The sequence below is a fragment of the Parus major genome, chromosome 1 (genome assembly GCF_001522545.3).
Source record: "Parus major isolate Abel chromosome 1, Parus_major1.1, whole genome shotgun sequence".
NCBI lineage: Eukaryota > Metazoa > Chordata > Aves > Passeriformes > Paridae > Parus > Parus major.
Window position 1 is genome coordinate 66,733,327 of NC_031768.1, and position 21,864 is coordinate 66,755,190.

General features: G+C 35.3%; 1 protein-coding gene across 5 annotated transcripts in view; it reads right to left on the reverse strand.

Moving 5' to 3' along the window:
• The window catches only part of PDS5B (PDS5 cohesin associated factor B), a 109,072-nt gene that overhangs the window by 44,669 nt on the left and 42,539 nt on the right, over nt 1-21,864 (reverse strand). For all 5 annotated transcript variants that reach the window (XM_015623111.2, XM_015623101.3, XM_015623076.2 and 2 more), the window contains exons 9-18: nt 14,883-14,998; nt 13,091-13,185; nt 10,661-10,806; nt 9,609-9,760; nt 7,795-7,908; nt 6,209-6,290; nt 2,979-3,027; nt 1,411-1,550; nt 1,220-1,335; nt 169-274 (exon numbers count right to left, since the gene is read on the reverse strand). In XM_015623111.2, coding sequence (XP_015478597.1) covers nt 169-274; nt 1,220-1,335; nt 1,411-1,550; nt 2,979-3,027; nt 6,209-6,290; nt 7,795-7,908; nt 9,609-9,760; nt 10,661-10,806; nt 13,091-13,185; nt 14,883-14,998 — 1,116 coding nt within the window. The remainder of the gene's footprint in view (nt 1-168; nt 275-1,219; nt 1,336-1,410; nt 1,551-2,978; nt 3,028-6,208; nt 6,291-7,794; nt 7,909-9,608; nt 9,761-10,660; nt 10,807-13,090; nt 13,186-14,882; nt 14,999-21,864) is intronic.

Genomic DNA, 21,864 nt, shown 5'->3' on the forward strand with positions numbered 1-21,864 from the left:
AAAAACAACCTTACTTATGTGTCACATGAGCATAAAGTACAAAAAATCAAACCAGGTTCTTCCAGGTAGGCACCACATGTTTTTGACTAAAAAATAGTAAGTGCTAATTAAAAGATTATTTTAATGAAGATGTTTCCCATGCTCACTGGTCACCAGGACTGTACTTGCCTTCAGCAATTCAAGACCTGCTCTGATTGCCTGGTCAGTAGGTACACCCTCATCTTCATCATCAGCTGTTCCATCTATAGACTTGTTCACTTGCTTGATAAGGGCACTAAAGAGGAAATCAAAACATGGCCTTGTAGGTACTGCAATTCCATCATGTGTGATTACATCTTAAGCTTGTGAAAACAATCTTATTGAAGCAACTTATTTAAAACATAATTTTATTATAAAACAAATATGTCAACTACATGCATAAGCTGGTTGCCTTCACCTCCTATCCAAATCAAAGTTTATGAAGCATTACCTTCAGAAATATTTATGCATCATGAATTAAGAACTATATACAAATTACTCTGTAAGGATGACCAAAATAAGAAAACAACTTGGGCATTACAAGCAACAAACTCAGAAAGAATTATGCTGAGGTTACAACCCACTACAAATTCTTAATGATTGATGGAAACAATACTTAAGTCTTGTAAATTTGTCATTGGCTCTTAGCAGAACTGTTAAATGTTTGGGTTTTTTTCCTCTTGGTTAGAGACTATCTCCTGCATATTTCTTCTTGACAGTAAGGCTTATTTCAAACACTGCTGTTAGTTAAACAAGCATTTTAGCAACTACTTTCCCCCCCCTCCCATAACTTCATTGTCTCACTCCTCCTTGATGTCTTGCTGCCTCATCATCCTAATCTTTACTTCCTCAGTTCCATTACTGTTTGTGTCACTATGAGCTAATATTCTGGGTGGAAAATTCCAGCTGAATGGTCTGGACAGAAATTTGTTATTTTAAAGTAAGTCAGCTGGTCACAAACCATATTTTGTCCATCAGCAATACACAGCTATGCTGAATGACAATGCAATTATTTCTCTGACTACATTCTGGACAAGGACACAAAAACCCCTATATAAGGTGAAACAGAAGAAAACATTGAAGGTCACCAAGCCTTAAGCCACACCCACGTAGCCTACTGCTGCTTCTGCTTATAGGCAAAGTAAGAAACCCCAACTTCAAACCCTGTGATCTATGGCCGACAACACACACAGAAAAATACCTGATAGATTCTGTATCAATGTGAACAGGAGCAATTCTCTCAAGAAGAAACTTTATCATTTCCAAAAAAGGATTTGTTGGTTGCTTTGGGTTGCCCAACTTCTTTGTTATTTCCCTCTGAAATATAAGTTGTAATTAAATTTCTAATCAATTCTGTTCCAAAAACATTCACACTTTAAGAACAATTCTTACCACACATCCTTCAGCCTGTTTGCAAGAACATGTTGGACTAACAAGCATTTCTAACTGACTTCTTATTTTCTCATCATCTTCTAGAACTTGTGTGAACTTCTTCATGAAATCTTGAGCTTTTCCTGGATCAGGAAGGTTTCCTTTAAATAACCAAAACAAATCACTATTAATGTATTATAAATTGCACAAGTTGGGAACATCATACAAACCACACAAAACCAAAACCAAACAAACAAAAAGAAAAACCATAAAAACCCCAAACTTCCTCCAGCTTCCCCAAATTTCCTCTGGCTTTTTGCTTTCCTCACCCTTCACACTCATTTTTCAGCAAGTCTAGTTGTTCTTGCTAATAATACTGCTAAGAGCTGAAGCTGACCTCAGACTGCAAAGCCTGAAGTCCATAACAAAATATACTCTGTATACAGATCACCCAATGCAACAAGTGTAAAAAACATCAAAAAGAGTATTTTTGCTAAATTACCCCTTAAGTAAACACAAGCTTTACAACAGCTTATAACATTCAAAACAAAAAAAAGGCATTTAAAATGCGTTTCTTAAACTACATGTTCATTTTATATTTACATTTTATATTACAGCAAGGCAAATTATTGGCAAAATATTATTTTATATTTACATTTTATATTATAGCAAGGCAAATTATTGGCAAAGGATTAGTCTACTATTTAAGATGCTACATATTTTTGGTCCAGCCAGTGTTAAGCAAAGCTGGTACAGACTGTGGTGTAGCACTACGAGTTGACTGGTTCAAAATAAGTTCTATTATGAATTTGTTTTGTTGTATCAATTTTTTTTTTTTAATACAACCCAGAACTAAAAGTATGAGAAAAAATTACAAACTGACAAAAAAAGACTGGAATCATGGTCAACAAAGCAGCAAGTTTCCTTTTTTACCTCCACAGTTTTATCAAAAATGTGCAGTCTTATGTAGTATATTTTTTGCCAGAACAGATGGCATTTTTTAAAAAAGGTGGATTTGAAAAAAAGTTTTCAGAATTGTAAAGCAAATTTTTCTTCATACTAGTTTTAATGCTATTGACATGGTGGGCCTGGGGAACAAAAGTGCTGCTTTTGGGTTGGTAGGTGTTTCTTTGTCAGTTTGTTCAGTTTACACAGAAGTACTTCAGTTTTCCAAGTGCTGTCCTTCATACTGAAATCCAAACTCTTTAGTATTCCAATGACATTTACAGTACTAAAACCTCAGAAGGCAGGTGAGTTAGTACATAGTTTAGTTAACATCTATGAATATAGATATATAATAAATGCTAAAATAGACATTAACACCCTAGATCATCTGGACCTTGAATTAGTCCACAATGCTATATGATAGGCTTCACAACTGATGACTTCTTGCAGTAAGATAGCAATTCTGCTTAGAATTGCCTTCATTCTTAAAAGCATATTGCTGCATCATGTTCATCATGATTTGCTTTAAATTTTATCTGCTGCAAAACACCTTTCTATAAGCTTAATCCAAGTGATTTTTAAGCAAGAAAGCAATATAGTTCTACTGTAATTTTTATACACTGTAAATACTTTTATTGACTTACTTGTTATAACCATCACTTTTGAGAATATAGCTTTACTGCTGGCATCTGTCTGCAAGTCACAAAAGAAAAATGGATTAAGCAAAAATTTTACATTATTTATTTCCATTTGAATATTGAGTGAGGAAAATTCCAGACTACACTAATAACAAGACAGCATCCATTCTGCTAACGCATCGTGTGTTAGAAATCAAAAACCACCACTGCACATTCAACATAGACACAGGACGCAAAAGTTAGGTCATCCCTACATCATTGATTACATAAAATACTTTTATTACTTTTCAATCTACCATATAACTTATGAGCAGCACAAATAGGCTATTTCTGCAGTGTGTAGTCTTAGAAGAATGCCATCATTTTCAGGGCTCTTAGCTGTCACAGCTGAACTCACATGTTCAGACAAAAAAAAATAGACATAAATCAGATATCATTTACAGGATTCAAGTAATGCTGTCAGCAGACTTCGCATATTCAAACCTCTTTTGACTCAGGAGAAAAATAAAAACTGTACTGTAGAGTTTCTTTCATCCTTACTGTTCTGGTCTCCTAATACTAGCTAAGTCTTCAAGTACTGGCAAAAGCTTTCACCAAAAAAGATTGAGCAAACTACTAATAATTCAGCCAAATGTCAAATAACCTGAGGAAGAATTATTAACTTGTAGTAGCATACCTCTATTGAATTATGATAGATGAAAGAACTTTAAGAAACATTTCTTTTTGGAAATTCTGCTGTGGCACTTGATCCACATAATCTTGCATTCATCTGCAGTAAATAAAGATTGTACTCCAATAGATACAAAACAGCATTCACCCACTTTTCTACATTTGAACAGGGAAGGTTATGTATTTTATTTCATTGTATACCACTGCTGAAGGAGAAAACCAGGAGCTGTGATTTATGCTTCTTCTCTTCAGAAAAGTAACTTGTCTTAAAGGCAAGTTTGATGTCCCTTCTGTCTTAAGTCAGGGGAAATTACAACCAACAGCAATAAAAACATTTAACACATTTTCAGTCCCCTCAATAGTGCTTTGTCTGAGGACACCTTGAAGAGGAAGAAAAGACGATGTCCGTAGAGTTTCAGTAAATGGCAGAAAGGTAGACTGGGAAGTTCAAAGATTTATAGTTACAGAATAATGTTGGTTGGCAGTGACAACTTTAGGTCACACAGCTGAACTGCCTACTCAAAGCAGGATTAGATTTTGCTTCAGGCAAACTTCTAGTTACATTTTAAATATTTACAAGGATTTTGCAGCATCTCTGAGCTACATGTTCCCCTATTTGATCACCCTTACTGCAATTTTTTTTTCTTATTACCTAATCAAAGTTTCTTTGTGGTAACATCTGTACACTAGCTGTTGTCGTATTCCTCTTTATCTCTGAGAGCTCTCACAATGCCTATACTTAGCACAGGGACAACAGCTACAGGAGACCAAATCATCAGAAGAAATCAACAACTAAGCTATAATGACTAAAAGAAAAAATTAGACAGAAATGAAAAAGCACACAAAGTCATCTTCTAAAAGGTTACTATTTAATCTCATTTCTGTTTCCTGAAAGAAATAAATGTTTACACAGCTTTGAATTGCTAATGGGTATTTATCTCAAGATTATTACTTGGACTGTATGTGATAGTCTGAGGCGCCACTGCAGGCAGCAGAACAGTTTTGAGTCGGGGAATTTTACTTAATTCAGTATGTCAATTTACACAAAGTTTTACTTATTTATTCTGGTATCGAGAAATAAAAGCAAACAAATGAACACTTTTAAAAACAGCGTTTAGCTCCCCCTCAGACACCTCTCTTCCCATCTCTGCTGTGCCACAAGCCATTTAAATTCTCCCATGTAGTCTTGTTATTCAAGAGAATATCCAAGTCTAGAGAATCAGCATTTAAGAGCAAAAAATAGGATAAAATCCAGATGGACAAATGCAAACACATCAAAAGCATGCACTGTCTTGAATGCAATGCTTATGCTGACATCAAAACCCTCCTGGTAAATTCCGTATCATATTTGATAATTTACACAGTGACAAAGAAATTTCACAACTCCCTGAAAACAAAAGGAAAAGTTAAATTTCGCTTTCAACTGAAAAGCAGAAAATATCAAGGCACTAACTCAGGTATTAAATGCATAAATGCATTTAACCTACACCAAAGAACATTAAACAGTACATGAAAAAATTTCAATACAGTCACCAAAATACAATAAAGTATTGCTATGCTAGCATTTACTGCACCTAGAATTTAATACATTACAGCATGTTTTTAATGCTGTATTGTATCAAAATTATTAATTTCACTGCCGTTTCTCTCTATTGGCAAGACACTAGCATTTCTAAGCAGATACGTTAGATAATCCAACCACACAGCTACCCACTCTTCTCGGTAATTCCAGCAAATGGATAATCATTAAATTTACCTTGGTTCAACTACACACACATACTGAAAATAAAAATCATGCACACAGACACACAGAAGTTTGAGAATGGCAACATTTTCTACTCAATATTATTTCTATTAAAAAATCATCGGATGAAACTTCTAGCATTAAAGCCAAGTTTTAATTATATTCCAAACCATATCAAGAATTTAGTTTTATACTTTCCCTACCCCAAACATGAGTATGAACATAGATGTAAACTAAAACAAACATGAAATTCACTTCATGAGACTATCCTAAATGTTCAATAAATTTTCATTTTTCCCTTCTGAGAAAATCCCTATACAAGAAAATTAAATTGTAGTCTGGTATCTCCAATACAGTATTTAAGAAATTTCTGAGGGGGAAAAGAAATGAGTAACTGGTTGGGACAAAATACTCCAATTTCTTCAAAGTTACTAATCATACATAAGATAACAATTTAAGAAGGCTTATATAGATACTTTTTCTTAATTACTTGATCTGGCAATCAAAAATAATATGCTGGTTTCACTCTGTTTCAAGAGTCAGAATAGTCCTGGAAAGATGTAACTCAAACACCAGGAGAAAATATTTTAGTATCAAATGACTGGCAAAACATTTTAGAAAGTTCCCTTTTCTTCTTCAATTTTACAAACACAATGTATAAACATTCCCTTCAGCAAATGTAGTCCAATGGAGTATCAGTTAATTTTCACAATACTTTCAATCTGCTATTACAAATAAGCCTGAGATTACCAAAGGGAATTAGAAAACAGTACATTTACTAAAATTGCATATTCACTGGTGAATAAAGATAAGTTGAACTCACTTTGGGTTGTTTTATTAGGTCAACTAAATCCTTTACTTGATGTCGTAGTAGATTTTGACATTTCCACATTTCATTCAATGCTCTGAAAATACAAAAAAATGAAGTAATTGTCAAAATTATCTATTCCAGGCGCAACACAACTGTCCAAAATGAGTCTTTACGGTCTTTTCAATTTCAGGCTCAGAAATGTACTTATCACATGAACTTTCACTGCTGTGTGAGCAAAGGCTAAATATTTCCTAGTAGGATAATATGGAAAATTAATTGGTCATATTAGACTTGATATAAAGTGAGATTTTGAAACAAGTTTCATTTCAGATGCTCAAGTACACTGCCTTTCAAAGAAGGAGGAAGCAACTAGTCTCTGGTCCATTAGGAACCAGGTCATTTGTACAAGCCTGAAATGACTCTTCAAAAAACATATCAAGAAGTAGGTAAAAGCAGATATTTAAGATTTTTATCACCAAAACAAATGGGTTTTTTTGCAGATAGGAAGCAGCTACTAGATTAATAATTTGTGAAAGTAGACATGATTAAGATGATGAGAGATGCATGAAAGACACTCAGTAAAACAGAAAATTAGCACACTCTCCAGGAATAGTAAACCATATAAATAGTGGTCATAGCTGCATTTACAAAATTTACAGAATCCACAAGTAAGAAAATAATTTCTATATAAATGACTGAAAAAATTAAGTCTTTAAAATGAGCACTGCTGTGTACAAGAGCTGTAGAATTCAGAAGTTATTTGTTGCCTGAAATAACAAGTAACTTAAAAGAATCCATTCTGCATTTTCATTCAGCCTATGCTAAAAATTACAAGGAGAGTAACTTTTTTTTTTAATATACTACTAATAATTTTAGTTTGTTATAGTTGTCATGTCTTTGGACAGGCAATACAAGAAATTCAGGGGATTCAAATATCAGATTTTGTAGAATTAGAAAGCTTTCGGATCTTTTAAGGCATTAATTCATATACAAAGCCTTTTCTAGTCTCTTTCATGGGACAAATAAACCTCTGATTTTCAAGTGACTGAGTACTATTACATGAAAAACTAAGTAAAACTATCTGAAATGAATCCAACTGTGAACATTACAGCAGTATAACTTAGTCAAATTCACATGCATGTACCCATTTTAAGCTGGAGAAGGCACATAGCATAATAATAATAATAATGAAGGAGGAAAGACATTCTCATTCTTAATTCACCTTGGCTGCTGCAACAAGTAATATATTAATTAAGAAGTTGTCAAATAAGACTTAGGGCTGATCTTCCATATGTATATTATCTCTTTGCAGACATATAAGGATCGACATGTACTCAAGCTTCTTTCCAGATCTCTGACTCTACCTCTTTGGCTGTTTATGGCTGAAATGTACTGTATCTTGTTAGAAAACACCCTATAAGTTTAGGGTTTTTTCAAAATCTCACTTGAAAAATAGATGCTATTTCTACATTCTGTTTTCTAATAGTTTATAAACTATTTCTGTCCACTGACTTAGGCTATTCATAACAATTGAGAACTACTTTACAATAATATTTGTATTAAAAATTATTTTGCAAGTAGTAAAAAGCAGCACGTACTTCACAGCATTTGAATCCAGTGTTGCATAAAGGTAATACAAACACTTCATTCGTTCATTTGTTTCCAAGTTATGAGGGACCATGTACTGAGCAAAAATGCGTTCAACAAGTAACCTGAAAGATAGGATTAAGACACTTAAGCTGTGCAGGAAGAACACAGCCTGGAATTGTAGAGACATCAATTCAAAAATTCTCAGCCCTATCTAGACATCAGTTGTTACATAAAAAATGGGATATTCAAAAACCTAAAGGTCAAGTTATTTGACATAATTCAGCATAAATTAAACATAAATTTATTATTATAGAAAACACAATGTTAATGCTGGCAGTAGGAGATCTAACAGATAACATTACCAAAATCAGACATATTAAATCTAGAAGAAACCAAACCATTTGAGAAAAATATTAATTATCAATCCAATAAGATGTTAACATTTAATTTTATTACGATTCAGTATTGGGATAAATTAATGAACTGACCCAAATTAATCTGCCTAAAATAATACTGCTATTACTAATAATAATGTTTATTAAAAAAGAAATGTTGATTATATCACACAATATCATGAAGCCCAGAAGAATTCAGATACAAATCAGAAGGAGCTGACTTCCACCTTTTCTGGCCCCTTCCCCACAGGCTGAGTTTGTCCCATGTTTTTTGCTTCTGCAATATAAATGCAGGTATATTCCCAAGGGAATTATTCAAAGCTTCTGTGTAACATGAAGCTCCTTATTTGGAAAAAGGATGAGACAAAGGTTTGGGCCTGAGAGTTACCTAGAAAAGACTGAGAAGGGAAAAAAAAAAAAAGGAAACCAAGCCCACACACTACTCCTTAATACCAGGAAGTCCAAGACTGAGGTCCAACACTGAGATCAGTATTAAGAGAATGAAGCAAACAGGCAAAACCAATCATGTATGTTTATGCTGGAAAAGGAAACAAAATTCAACGCACAGTTGGAGCAGGTGATCAAAACCCAAATCCATCCAGTTTAAAAGGTTTGAGAGAAACGTCAGTGGTTAAGGCTGGATGTAAGGATCCAGACAGTCCATTTCCATGGTACCATGAAATAACTACTTGTTTTGAAGATAAGTTTTTGAATTTTTGAAAGTACTTTTATGGGTTTGCAATGCCATTTGTATCTGAACACACTGTGAAGACTTATTTCCAAAGCCGACAAAATTACCTTGGCTAGTCAAGGCACACTTGTTCCCAAACTTGTTACCCATGTGCAACCATCTCTTTTTCAATACCAACAACCATATACAAGGCTACAGCTGGTATGACAGAGGCACTGCTTTCACTACAAATCCAGGACAAGGCCCTAATTCACAGCTTTTATGCTACAAAAACCTAACTTTCTGCAGAGTGATATGGCTTGCCCATTGTCACTACACGTGTTACCTTTAAAACATACAGGAAGAGCACGTAAACCTAAATCAACATTATTCAAGCAAGTTTACTTACTAGATTTTAACATATAAATTGACAAGTTACTTAAGAAGTTACAAGAAACAAAGTTACTTAAACAAAAATCGCCTCTACTGAAGCAGTGACATGGTACACCTGAGATTTCTGAAATCTTCCAACCTCTCACACCCTTTAGAACCCTAAAATAAAAAACAATAAAGTAGAAGAAAACAACACAGGACAACACTTGGCTGCAGCTATACAAAATTATGCACTGAATCAAAACATACAGGATTATCAAGATTCCACCTTCCCAACAGCACTGGAACAAAAAGGAAAAACAAATCTTCATACCAAGTTATAACACTTAGCCACTGAATCTGACAGCTTTTACAACTAACTTACCGATCATCAATACTGTTTTGATAATATATATGCAGAAGTTTATCTTTGATCCATGATATTTGTTTTGCAGCTTCTTTTCCTGCTTCTGATTGCAATGAATATTTCTTGTATATCTGTGCAAGTCCCATCATAGCTTCCTTCCTCACTCTCCACTTGACAAAAAGAAACAGCAGCCAGTTTAGCAGTTCAAAACTCAAAACTAAAAAGACTGCAGAATTTTCTATTAGGTATTTCCTATTCTATACCAAAATAACATAATTTAATAAACAAAAAATTTAAACTGAGTTGTAAGTGCAATAGTTTCTCATTAGGATGTATGTTGCATCATATCTGTTACACTAAAGCTTTCAACACCAATAACTACCATGTAAGTACGCCTCTTGAATTCAGAGTTATTACAGTTTCAAGCCAACACCCTTTCTCACACTCTATAGTCAATATCTACATTTCTGTTATGGCTGCAACAAGAAAAAGCATGTCACCAAATGAAAAAAAGATTAGGCAATAATTTTTAAAGTTTGTCATCAACAAACGTATTTAGTATGCTTTACATTAAGTAGCAAACCTCATAAATTTTACCAAATAATGCAATATATCTAAACTAAAATTTAAGGCTATTCAAATTTGAAAGCTACTACACTGATTTGCAGTCTCTCAACAATCTAATTAAAAGCAGTTAATCTACAATACCTATAATACATTTTGAAACCTGCTTGAAAAATTTCTTTAAAATGCTAGAATGTATTACAAGGGGTTTTTTTGACTCAAAAGTTTCACTAGACCATACAATTGGAACATTGTTGTGTTCCAGTTAATTCTTTAAATCATATCATCTTAAATAAAATACAGCACAATGAAAAATATAGCATTCTAGTCATGGGAAGAAGGTAGCTCACTAAACAGATGCCATCAAGATTTTTTGCTTCATATTGTTTTCATTTGCAATTTTAAAATCAGTATAGCATTTCTTACAAGTGTTGATTTAAAAGAAAGTGAATATTATCATTTAGAAGTATAAAACACAGATATTATCAATGCTAATTATGTCTTACCCGCTTGTCCAGTGTCCTTTCTCTGACGAAATTTAGCAGGTGATCATTGACAAGCAAAAGATCTTTTTTAGCAGCAGTAACTATGGATACTATAACATCATGCCTTATGGCCTCCTCAGGATCATGCGACCTTACTTTCAGATATTCTGGGGAAAAAATGACTAAGTGTAAATACACAACTGCAGCTACTTTCCCCACTAGACATAAACAGAAAAATTATGTTATTCTGCTTGAAGCATCAGCAGTAACAAATCAATAGTTTTCTCCAAGATTAACAGGAATGACAGCAGAACTTTTTATTTGCTTAGAATATTAAATATGTGTATTACTGGCATTATTGAAATAAGAATTATGTGGCTACAATTCTTTTTTATTATTTCTTATAGTATACATTAGCAACTTTCACAGCCAAGCAGGACTGGATCTGTGGAGTAGTGCTTGAGAACTTGCTAACCACACCGTATACATTTTAAAGTCTTACATGAGGTTGGAGGCTACTCTTCCTGCAGTCTCCATCCCCTTTGGCTCCTAGAGCACATGAATTGCACTCCTGCTCACAACTTCTCTATTATCCACAAGGAATCTAGTTCACCTGCTCCAGGAACACTCAACAGTATGAGCCATGTAAGCATCGTAAGCAGGGACAAACCAAGAGATACTTGAAACTATAATACTTATTTAGACACATCCTAGTTTATCCATCTTAAACAATTTTTCTAGATTATTCTGGTACACTGGTACTTACTTGCTACCACCAATAATCTTATATACTATCAACACTTTAAAACTTCTGCTTTTAGGCATCAAATTTGTTAGCTACCTATTATCATTTTAAAAAGCTGGCAAATAAAATGGCAAAGTTCATTTGTCTTCATAACTGCATTTTAGGTTATTTAAGAAGCACAAAAGGGTAGGAACACACACAAAAAAGTTGAGATCACAGTTCACTGCATGCATCAGTACAATGCTGAGAACTTTAAGAAACTTTGCAAATTCAGACTATACTCTGAATAAAAATAACCAGAAGTTACTGTTCTCTCAACACTGTTCAATGATCAGTGAAAATTTTTCAAGTCTCATCTGAAACACTGGCCATTAACATTACTGATAATCAGCCCAAGTGTCAAAAGAGAATATTTCAAAATAATGCTTTGCAGTTACAGAGGCTATGAAATTTTAAATCCAAATAAGCCTTTTTAAAAAAACCCAATTTTTTCACAGGAACATAAACTAAAACAAATGAAAAATACTGTCATTACACAAAAGAATTCTCATCTCCAATACCAGTGAACCACAGAAATTTTTTAGCAATTTGACTTTGATAAGCACTGAAGGGAGAGAGAGGAGGGGCAAGCAAAATTACATTTCCCAGAGGATACCATTAGAGGGGGCACAAAGTCTTTCTGCAATGTTAAAAAAAGATAAATTTAAAATACAATTCTGATAATCAAAACTGAAAATATTCTTACCACTCCATTAAGGAAAGACCCAGAACATTTTGGGGTTTTTAAGCTGGCTTAACAATTTAGAATCAAAAATTATTCTGAGTTGGAAAGGGACCCACAAGGGTCATCAAGACCAACCCTTAAGTGAATGGCCCATATGGGGATCAAACCTACAACTGTGGTGGTTCCATGCTCCAAACACCTGAGCTAATCTCTGGATACCACTGTAACTACATGGTGACTCCAGCCTGTAGTCACAGGCTCCAGTCTCTATTTGTGTCCAATTTGACAAATACTCAGCAAGCAGGACAGCAATCCCATGCACTTTACAGTCCTTCTAACTCCCTCCTTAGACCAGCGAGGCAAACATATTGCCTAAAAAAAACTACAAGTAGGAGTTTAATGATATGGAGACAATAAAGTCTAAAAAGCAAACCAACCAATTCTCATTAATTAATTTTTTATTAAGACATGGGGAGCAGCAAATACTAAATGATTCCATTGATGCCACTTGCTTTCTTCCTATAGAGCTCCTGAATTACAGACTCTGTTTGATATGAAGGAGGTAGAACTGTGAAGGTGGTCAGTTATAAGGACTGTTAACATGATTTAGACAGTGGCTGAGTAAGACTTAAACATTTCAGCTCTGTGGAACATAGGTCTCCCCTATGAACCCCAATTAGTAAATGCCAGGACCATCAGGTTAGGCAGGCTGTCTTTATCTGATCCCACGGTGCTTAATTTCAGCAGCAGTTGGGAATGCAACTACTATACAAGAGGAAGAGAGATCTCTCTAGCTGAGGCATTCTTTGCGCCATCCCCTCAGCCTGAGAAGCAACACTGAAGGCAAGGACTTTGACTTCAAACTCCACCATCAATTAGGTCCTCCACAATATCTGACAGCATTACTTAGGATTACAACTGATCTTCTTGACTCTTTCACGAGACTAAAAATGGTATTCTAATGTTATAATAAAACTGATACCTGTTAAGTCCTTTGCCAGGTCGGGATGGTTCATAAGGCAGTGACTTGCAAATTTGACACACTCAAGGCGAATAGGTACGTGGATATCATTAAACCTAGTTAGAAACAAGATAATGCGTTACAACAAAAATTCCACTTCTGCCAAAGCAATCTGTTAATTTCTACACAATACCAAATATTTCTGAAAATGTATTTTGTGCTTCCCATGCATGGTTACATGCATACAGCATCTCCAGTTTCACAGTATTAAGCAGACTGTCTTTAGCTTAAAAAAAAATTCTCATACTCATTTGTTGATTCATGTTATGAACATGAAAAGAATTATCTTCTCCTACTACACATTAAAAACTCCCAGGAAGACAAAAACCTATGAGAAAGATGTGTGATATATTTTAATTCCTCTTCTATAATGCTATACATAATTAACCATGAGCCATGTATCAGAAACTCAAAATTTTATAAAACTGGGACGTTCATCCCCTCCTTATACTTCATGACAGAGAACAAACAAATGCACATGCAGTCTAATAGAAATTTTTTCTGAGATAGATCATTTAATATGATTTCCTTTTGGAAGGCAGAACTAGATTTGATTCTTAAAATCTAGTATTTTATCATTTTTAATTTTTATATGAGTCATTTTATAACAAAACTGTTAATGCAATTAGTTACAGACAACTCTTCCAAAATTAAATGCATTCTCAAGCTAGCCTCAAAATCCTTAGTGTAAAACAAATTAAAAATGTTATTTTAGAACACTTGTTGTTGAAATATTTATTTATCAGATAAATGGATTTTAAGGAATACCTGTTTTAGTAAAAGCCAGGTATATTTTCAAAATCAAGAGATTTTTATGAATGCTTCCTTCAATAACAGAGCTATTATAACTGTGTGAAAATTTTTAGAAGTAGTATATGTATATATGTGATTCATAAGTAGTAGAAAACAGTTACAGTGAACAAACTGCACATAATCACACTGTAACACAATGAAGCATTTTCCCTTGGGCCCAATCAGATGTGGTATTTTTTGATGACACTTCATGCTTTAAATAGCTATATACTTTCAAGCAAAATACCTTGCTTCAATTAAATTACTTATATTCTTAAAAGTAGCATTTCTTTGAGGACTCTGCTTTTGATGATTGATGCAACATTATGAACTATGGCATTTGTAGTAACTTTTAGAATTTATCTTCTTTCAACAAATCAAAAGTATTTTCTTTATAGTAGACAAACTGGAGTTTCTCCTGACTACAAGCTACAGCTGTATTTTCTATCTCAAAGTGGCAGAATATTTCAAAAAACCAAAAAACTAGGTATGTTTGCAGCATTGTAAATACTACATACTTCTTTTAAGGCACTCCTATCATTAAGAAAAATTGAAAGTCATGCACAAAGACTGTACATAAAAGCCTGAAGAGCAGTTCTAGTATCACCAAATACTAAAAATGTCATTTGATACTGTTTTAAAATTAATCCATCATTGAATAGTTTCACTTTTGAAGAAATTAAAATAAAGTATTAATTTTTCTTGACAATAGCAATAAAGCTAGTTGAAAACAAATGAACATTAAAGACATGATTTGTAAACTTTCATTCTGCAGAATGACAGATGTGGAAGATATGTGTAAAACTGCTTTAGCATTTTCTGCCAGATCTCAGATAAAGCAGCAGGAGGGAATTCACACTTAGCCATGTCACTTCAACAAAAAGAACCGAAACCAACTGCATTTGACTTCACTGAATGTTTTTCCTCCCTAGACAGGGAATAATAATACACTAGAATATACCTCCCCAGGTAGCACTGCCAAAGTGGTTTGTTCTGAGACGCCAACTCTGAATCTTTCGCCCCAAACATTTTTGCTAGAAGCTTTACAACCTGCAGACGTTCTTCATTGTCATTGCTCTGGAAAATGAACAGATTTTTTTTTTTTTTTTTTTTTTAATTTAAAAGGAAAACTAACCCAAAAAAAACCAGAGTTCTGTTTTGTACAGTTTTTACACCAATACACCTTACAGATTTCTAGAAATATCATGATACAGTTCAATAGAATTCTCTTATATACAAATGTCTATGTCAAGACAAAAACTCTTCATTATTTTTTTGAGAAGACAAAATAATAAAGACTGTGAAAATGAAAAACAATAGAGACAAAATATTGTGAACAAATCCAAAAAATACATCTGTTTAATACTTATTTACAGTTTACTGATTGTTACAAAATCTGATAGGTGCCTGTAAAAATTCAGACAAAAAACAAAACTTACAGTCTATGCTTGTCTTCACATAAAAGTTCACGGTTCTATAGAACAATGCTTAATTTAAAACATTAGTTAAAAATAACGATTTCCAGAATACAAGTTTCTAGAGAACATCAGATTAAGTACCCAAGACCTGAGATCCACAGAATGTGGTCCTGTATTTGTACCTGTATTTCAAAACTGCTGAGGTACAACAGAACGTCTTCTTTTTATATTTAAAATGAGCACTAACAATGGTAGTGGAAATATACTGGAGAAGGCCTTGTTTTATCATTGTTTTGCATTACATTCTTTAATACAACACACAGCATATGAACCTTCATACACTTGCTGTTCACCAAATTTTTTCCCTTTGTTCATTAAAGGGAGTAAAACTCAATTGGCTGCAACAATTCCTTGAAAAGGGGTAAATAAAATTAATTTATATTAATTAGATATTCTTAATCCCTTATTATTCCCAGGGTTTTTTCTGGTAAAAAGTAAGAACTGTGTAAAATACTGCCTTTTTTCTAGGATCTTTGGATTCTTATTAGTTCAGCATCACCTTCTGAACATGAACAAGAAATAAGAGCACAGTATAGCTGTCAGAATTCTTTTATACGACACCACCGTTTTAGAGACAAACTATTTCTCCTGACTCAATACCATAAAAGGGTTGAAACATTCGCCAGCATGTCTTTTTAATTCAGAACCCTAAGAACAGTAAAAGCATTTGTAAAATCCTTCAAGTAACAGAGCAAGAGAAGTGAAGGATGCAGTAATTTCTAACAGTGATATATTACTACATTACAAAAGACTAATTCTTTTGAATACACTTCAGTATTAAGTATTCAAAGCATTTATGGCAAATCCATTAATATGCTTTTTTTGAATTTGACTAATTTTTTTCCAATTAACAGTCACACAGACATTACTGAAAGCATTCTACAACCACCTCCTCTTAATCTGGACTAAATTATAGTTTTTTTCTTAATGAGTTTCAGCCCATTACACTACAAATTCTTATTGTGTGGGCCATGGTTAAGAATTTCTAATTTTTTTTTTAAGGCCTACATTAGTCCAGCCTCCATGACTTACATCCTATCCACTCTTGCTCAAACAGATAAAACATTAAAATATTAAGCATCTCTGAATTTTTTTAGGTAACCAGCACAGACTCAGAGCAAGACACTCTAGAAGGTAGAAGGAAGGAGCCAGGTGGAAGAGCTGGGAGCACACTGAACATTCAACTGCTTAATTATACAGCCAGAAATATAGACGGAAAAAACCAAACAAAAAACAAAACAAACCCACAAAAAAGCAAAACCCTAAAATATCCTTAATTAATTAGCTGCAGAAGAAGCTTTTGCTGTATCAGCCACTAACCCAATTATAAGACAACCCACTTGTGTTTCTGGTCCTGTTGTAGAAACAACAAATACTTGTGGGTTATGGACCTTGGTACATAATTATTTGGTCCCTTCTAAATTTTGTGCCCTGATGTTGGCTTCCTTGAAACACACTCCAAGGTTATATGCACTCCAAAGGGTAAAAAAATACACCTGTACTTCTTATTGAATGAATAGATTGCTGCAACAGTCTCTCGTTTTTATTCTACTTTAATCTCCACTCTTTTTCGCTGTCGTGGTTTAAAACCAATAACTAAGAAAAATTACTTATTTCTTGCTGTGAGATATGGATTAGAACAAGAGCAAAACAGGCATAAAACTTAAAAGGAATAAACAAAGTTTATTGACAAACTACAATAATAATAACACCAGAAAAAACTTCCAGAAAAAACCTTTTCATCCCCTATCTACCCACTATTCTTTTGTTCACACAACAACAGAGACAAAAACTTTGGAACTTAGGTGGTTAAAACAGTCCCAATTCTTGCTACAGTCTTTTCACCAGTCTTTGTAGAGAAACAGAAATTTCTTCCTGTTAATTTAAGGAATTTCTCACAAGAAAACTATTTTTGTTATAGTTTTCCATTGCCCTGATATCAGCTGCCCAGAGCTGCTGTTATCAGAGCCCACCCCTTCCATTTTCACATCACTCTGAGATGTGTGTGGGTCATGAGTCTAGGGATAGCATTTTTAAGGATGAGTATTCAAAGGCAAAAAAAGTCGTCTTCATCTGTTTCTGTGATCTTCATTAGACAACAGTTTTCTCATTGCCTCTCAAGGCTTCAAATCTCCCAGCACTTCACTATACCATAATTAGTCAAGTTTACACTTTGAACACTTTATTCCTCCCTACATACTTATCATGAATTAAAGGAGTTCTTTTCAGGACTTCATTGTCCATCTCCATAGTTTTAACAGAAAGATATTTCAGCTAAATTAAAGCATCTTCTTAATTCTCTACCTTTCTGAAGCTTCTTTTCTTTCCTGTCACTGGTAGTTTATAAAGTCTCTTTTCATGTTGATCACTCTCCTTTTTTTTCTTTTGGATAAAAGATTAATCCACAGGTCTCATCTGGGTAATGCAAGAGTTAAAATCTTGCCCAGGCTGTTGTAGGTAGTTCTGTGGCCTCGGCCGGTGCAGGAACTGGAGCCGTCTGCGATGGAGAGTTCCTCATGGCTGCTCTGGAGAGTGTAATCGCTGCCCCAGCCCGCTGCAGGCCCAGAGTCTCTCTCTTTCTTCACTCAGCAGTTTCTAGTGAATTTAGTTACAGCAAAAACCCTGCAGCCGAGCCAGAGATCGGCCCGGACAGGGCCCGAGCCCGGGGAAAACCCCCCGCAGGGCCCGCATCTCCCGGCCGGGAGACGCGGCAGGCCCAGCCCTGTCCCCGCCCGGCCGCATGGCCTGGGCAGGGAACGGGAGGCCGGAGCTCCGCGCTCTTCACAGCCAGGAAACAAAGAGAGCCAAGAGAGCTATGGTTTTACACTTTAAGGTAGGGTTCACAAGTTGATCCCACTTTTCAATGGCCTAAACTGCTGTCAATTCTCAGCAATGACCGAAAATTGGTCAGGAGAAAAGACTCCAGGCAGTTCCCAGAAACCTCAACTTTTCTTAAAGGTAAAGTAACTCCATGACATTCGCTCACTCTCACTCTTTTTCAGGGTGAAAAATAAGGGCCCCAAACTCTGAAAAAATCTTAGTATTTCTCCATTGTGTGAGAAACTCTGTACTTGACGAGTCACATCCTTCATCTCTTAAGTAAATCCAGCAATCTAATAGTGTTCCATCATCATCAATATAAATTGACATTGAACATGGATATTTTCAGTTCCCTATACATGGTCCCAGCACACAGGCAGCTTCTCTTTGGCCTAAACATTTGAGTCTGTCAGTAACAGCAGCTGAAGCCAGTCAGATTGTTACCACTATAGAGTCCAAAAGAATAGGCAGCACTCAGGTTCTGGGGAGATTTGGGAATAAGAAGTAGACACATAACCTGAAACTTTTGAAAATTTTAATTACCATACCCAGAAAGAAAGGTAGCTCTAAAATAAGAAGTCAACTTTTTATTAATTTTATTTATTATATCATATTGTTTTAGTAAAACAATAAGATAAAAGCCTAAACCCCATGACAATTATTTTCAAAAGAATCTATTCATGAGCTTTCCATTCTCCTGAACATTTAAATGTTATTTGCTTTGTGTAACATGGAGTTCCAAAATTCAAGTACAAAATTTGAAAACAAGTTCCTTTATTTCCTTTGTTTCTTCTACAAGCTGACCTATACAATAATAAATTCTTAGCTCTTTCCCAAATCCATAACGCTTCTGTGTTAGCACTAGATCTCAATAAACACACCATCTTAAAGTGCCAAGATCAGGCACAAATGACTGACCCTCACAGAAGAGGTTAAGTGAAATTAATATAGTATTCATTCTCCTGTTAATTCCCCAGACTCCTTTCCATAATCAGACAAAAAAACAAATTACTAGTAAAATGCAACCACGATTTCACACAGCTCTCACAGAGCTTTACAACAGAGTTCTGCCACCTGAGAGCACAGGAGCTTTTTCTTTACATCAATCTATAGAGGTGGGACAGGTTCACCCCAGTCAAAAGCAAAACACTCACCCAGTCCCTCTCTCACTCTCTTCTCCAAGAGAGAGAGGAAGGGAAGAGAAGGAAGGTTAAAAGGCCCACAGATCAAGAGAACAAGAGTTCAATATGTAAAGAAAAACCTATGTGTGCAAGCACAGCAAAAAGAGGAATTCACTCACTACCTGCCATAGGCAGAGAGATGTCCTGGCAGTTCCTGGAAAACAGGGTCTCAACTCACATAGGGCTCACTTGGGAAGACAAACGGCATGAACATAAATTAATCCTTTCCTCCTCCTTGCCCATACCTTATATTGCTGAGCACGTGTCCCCTTTCAACCTGCTGCCCTACTCAGCCTACCTGGGGGGAGAAGGAGCGGCACAGGGAGAAAGCCTTTACTTGTGCTTTCACTATTGTACCAAAATGGCAAGGTGCTTTGAACACTAGGTGGCCACATCGTTTACATCCCAAATAGTGAGTAGGTTCAACAGTATTACTGAGGCACCTAAACTTTTTCCCCAAGTTTCATACTGAGAGTTTTTAACCCCTCTGCCTCATTTGACCCCTCATGGTCAAAAATTGATTTGGTCTCTGATGAGCAAGCCCTTGGATTTCACCCCCATCCAAAGAGGCAGTCCACAGTCCTAAACCCATGAAGATAAACTAGAAGGCTTCCTGCCAGAAAGAGCACCAAAAAAATTATGGAGATAGAGAGCAAGAGATTTGGATCCTGTCAGGTAATGAGTCAAACTCGAAGATGTTTATTTACATCCCCAAACTCCCATCAGCCGCAGAGACTGGGAACAAGGCAGCCCAATCAACTGAAAAGCAGTGGAGATGGCTCAGTGAAGCTCACCTGGTGGTTAGGGGAAAATCACCATCACTTCATTTTCAAAGCACACCACAAAACCATAGGATCAGAGAGTCATAAAGGCTGGAAAAATAAAATCTTTAAGGTGTTTGAGCCCAACAATTAATCAAGCATCATTCTGTTTACAAAGAAACTATTCCACTTCCGTTCTCAAAATTTCCAGAGATGGTGATTCCACCACTTCCCTAAGAAGCCTGTTCCAATTCTTGACAAGTCTTTAAGTGAAGAAATTTTTCCTAATACCAAATCTAAGCTTTCCATGGTGCAACTCGAGGCCATTTTCTCTGGTCCTGTCACTTATTACCTGGGAGAAGAGACTGATCCCACCACTTTGCTACAACCTCCTTTCAGGCTGTTGTAGAGTGAGTGATAGGATCTCCCTTGAGACTCCTTTTCTTGAGGCTAAATGTTTAGAAGCAAAGAAATAAGATATTACACAGAAAGTCTGTTTCATGTACAGAATATGCAATATAGGTAATACTGACAATGCCAGAAGGAATCCCTTCAAATTCATGCTGAACTTGCCAATTTTACACCTGAAACCAAGCTTGCACACAGCTTTCAAGTGAGCCAGAACACTTGATGTCTTTCTCAGGTAGGTCTACTGTGAGTGTACTTCTTCTGGCTAAAATTTGTTTTGACTTACCGCCTTGGAAGCCAACTAAAAAGAAATGCATATTTTCAAAAATACAAAGAAAATTATTCAATTTGTCTTTGTAAAGCACAGCTAATATGTCCCCTTCCATGTGTCCAATGCATGCAAGATGAGATCATTCTGGCACATCTCCACAACTCAGTTGTTCAGACAATCACAGCTTTCCTTCAACACTGGACACAAGAGGAAAGTTTTTCACCATGAGATCAATCAGCCATTGGAATAATCTCCTTAGGGAGATGGTAGATTCCCCAACACAGGACATTTTAAGATCCAGCTAGACAGAGTGTTGGGCCATTTTGTCTAGACTGTGCTTTTGCCAAGAAAAATTTTACCCAAATGATCCTTGAGGTCCCTTTCAATCTGGTATTCTATGATTACATGAGCATCTGCTAAGGAATGGTACAAATCTCCTAAGCAGCAAAGTAGCAATATGAGATCTTGGAAAACACTAACTGTCCCATACCTCTTAAGCACTACTGGAGTATTTGTCTCTAGTATTTACCTTCCATTGTCACAACTCTGTATTCAAGAGCCATATCAGACAATTTCGTAGAACAAAAACTAGATGTTCCTGTGAAACTATGTATTTGATCTAAATAAACTTGACAAACTTTTATTTAAATACTTAGCAGTTCATGGTAAGCAAGCTCAGAAGCACAAGGCTCCTTAACTGGGCATACAGAGATACAGTACAAATCCAGAAAAGACTAACTGAACCTCTGAATTATATGCAGGGCTCATTGAAGCTCTTGGCTATTGTATCATTAATTTTAATTGACCTTTATCAAAAAAGACAAGTCCCCTTTCCCAGTTCTCCGTATGGATTGTCACGCATATTTTTTTCCTTTACCATCCACCTGACCCATGGCTTCATGAACCTTAACAGGGTTATTGTTGTCCAGTTTCTTTTAACTCAAAGCAATAAAAAATGGGCTGTCTTCAACCATAATCACCCTGAGTTTCACTGAAATCACACTCTCTTCTCAACACACTAATA